Consider the following 2360-nt stretch of genomic DNA (forward strand, 5'->3'; position numbering starts at 1 on the left):
GAAGGAGATGGCCAACATGAAGGGAGAGTTTGAGAAAACCAAGGAAGAGCTTGCAAAGTCTGAGGCAAAGCGGAAGGAGCTGGAGGAGAAAATGGTTTCTTTACTGAAGGAGAAAAATGACCTGCAGCTCCAAGTGCAGGCTGTGAGTATCACCATTTATTTTCCACTCGAAAAAAGGCTTATCTTTCACACATAGGTGGTCAGACAGGTCTTTTATGAACAGATGTTCATCATCATCATGGCTAGGCTTCGCGAATGAAGATTTGGGAAGGGCTCTACCCACATTTGTTACAAGCGCGCTGGTGGCTAAAAAGGTCAATACAAGATAGACAGGTCCTGTTGCAAAAGGCACAGCAGAAGGACTCCTTAGGTGGTAAATTCTGCAAGAAACAGTTCTTCCTACATTGTCTTTTCTCCTCAAGAGTGATCCTGCATACATTCTCAAAGGAAGCAGCAGCGTTATAGATGGTGTTTCTCCAGACCTCCCGACTGGAGGCCAGAGTAGATCAGTTCTGTTGATCAATATGGCCAAGGTTGAGATGTTGTTTCAGGGAGTCCTTGTATCTCCTCTTCAGGTCTTCTCTCTTGCAGCTGCCAGTGGCAAGTGGGGGGCTGGAGAGTCTCGACCGGGCTGGGGCCTTGGGAGGCACCTGAGCCCTGGGTGGGTGCAGGAGCTGGAACAGTTTGGTTTTGGTTTTGGCTCACCTGCAGCTACTGCCCAGGTTCAGTATGTTTTGGATATATTTATTACATCCTGAAAGGGTGGTCAGGACAAAGGGATGTTCCTGGGTATTTCCCTGGGATTGAGTATAGATGGGCGGCAGAAAAGAAGGGAGTGAAAGGTTTGTCCTAACTGTTTTAATGAACAGATGTTAGTTATTTGTTAAATTATGGATCATATTGAACATAAAGCTGGAAAAACTAGTGTCTTACAATAGCATGGTGAACTCAGCTAGTAGAAGAAACAAGGAGCTACAAGTGGGAGTAGGGTTCCTGCTTTCTGGGATAGACACCATCTATAAATAGCCAAGATTAAATACTCAGGACAAGATTGTACCTGAACCCCCCAGCTCCATTTGAGCAGGTGAGTTCTGCAGGCAGTAGCTCTATCTCACCAGGGCAAATGGACTTTGGACAGTAAGTCCTAGAATTCAAATTGGTGGTTGTAAATTCAGCCACTTAATAACAAATGGATAATTGCTCACCCAGGATATGGGAAATATGGCTTGAAATTTCTCCTCAGTCTAAAAAGGAATTAAGCCAGAGCTCCTGCTTTGGAACTATAGTCTCACGTCCCAGGCTTGTGCTGTTCAAGGTATTGGACTGTGTTTCCCTTGGAAAATGAAAAGAAACAGGTAGATATACCCTGCTGCAGGCTGACATTGAACCTTTCTCGGCTGTCTGAGTCCTATCCATCATGCTTTAATCCATAACCCTTTCATGTAAAACCTGTATATAAAATTTGGAGAACATATGTATTTATAATAATATTAACCCATCATCTCTGAGTAGGCAATTCATAACTCTGTATTATTCAGACATAATTTAGTACAATGCAGAATAACAAAGTGAATGAGTAATCGAGCAAAATATTTAATTTCTGAGTACTGCAATGATTTGCACCTGCAAGCTGGATTTTTTACATATGCAATAGGTGGTAGATTTATTATTAACAATAACCCATGTACCCTGCAGGAGCATATAAAAAAAATTAAAAACACCTTCAAGAAAGGAAAGTCACTGATTGGTATGTATGAAGCAAAAAGCTTGCAACTCCATTTCATTGGAAAATTAGTGACAGAGACGATCACTTTTGTGATGCCTTGAAGTGCATGAGATATTCTCACAATTGTAAATCATGACAAATAATTTTGAAAGAAAAAAAATAAAAAAAATCGAAGGCTTCCAAAGAGAGAATTTGCAGATCCATTTCCCAGACAGAAAACCTGAAAACATTAAGCTATTTGATTGGAAAGGCAATTTCAGACATGGCTTTTCTATCTGTCAATTTAGTAAGATAAAAGATATAGAAGAGGAACTTCAAAACATGATAAACATATACAATCTGTGTCTCCCCACCAGGAAGCAGATAGCCTGGCTGATGCTGAGGAAAGGTGTGACCAACTCATCAAAACCAAAATCCAGCTGGAAGCCAAAATTAAGGAAGTGACTGAAAGGGCTGAAGATGAGGAGGAAATCAATGCTGAGCTGACAGCCAAGAAGAGAAAACTGGAGGATGAATGTTCAGAGCTGAAGAAAGATATCGATGACCTTGAGCTAACACTGGCCAAGGTGGAGAAGGAAAAGCACGCCACTGAAAACAAGGTACGAGGCAGAAAATCTCACCCACACTCCAGAAA

General features: G+C 41.6%; 1 protein-coding gene across 1 annotated transcript; it reads left to right on the forward strand.

The window, feature by feature from the left end:
- Positions 1 to 7: 7 nt before the first annotated feature.
- On the forward strand, positions 8 to 2332 carry LOC115308101 (myosin heavy chain, skeletal muscle-like; the record flags this gene model as incomplete). Its single annotated transcript, XM_029965742.1, has 2 exons — positions 8 to 142; positions 2083 to 2332. Coding segments are annotated over exons 1-2 (385 nt in total), but the record flags the coding sequence as incomplete, so codon positions are not given.
- Between the last annotated feature and the right edge of the window lie 28 nt (positions 2333 to 2360).

This window comes from Manacus vitellinus, unplaced genomic scaffold (assembly GCF_001715985.3).
Source record: "Manacus vitellinus isolate BGI_N305 unplaced genomic scaffold, ASM171598v3 scaffold_1193_pilon, whole genome shotgun sequence".
In the NCBI taxonomy this organism is placed as follows: domain Eukaryota; kingdom Metazoa; phylum Chordata; class Aves; order Passeriformes; family Pipridae; genus Manacus; species Manacus vitellinus.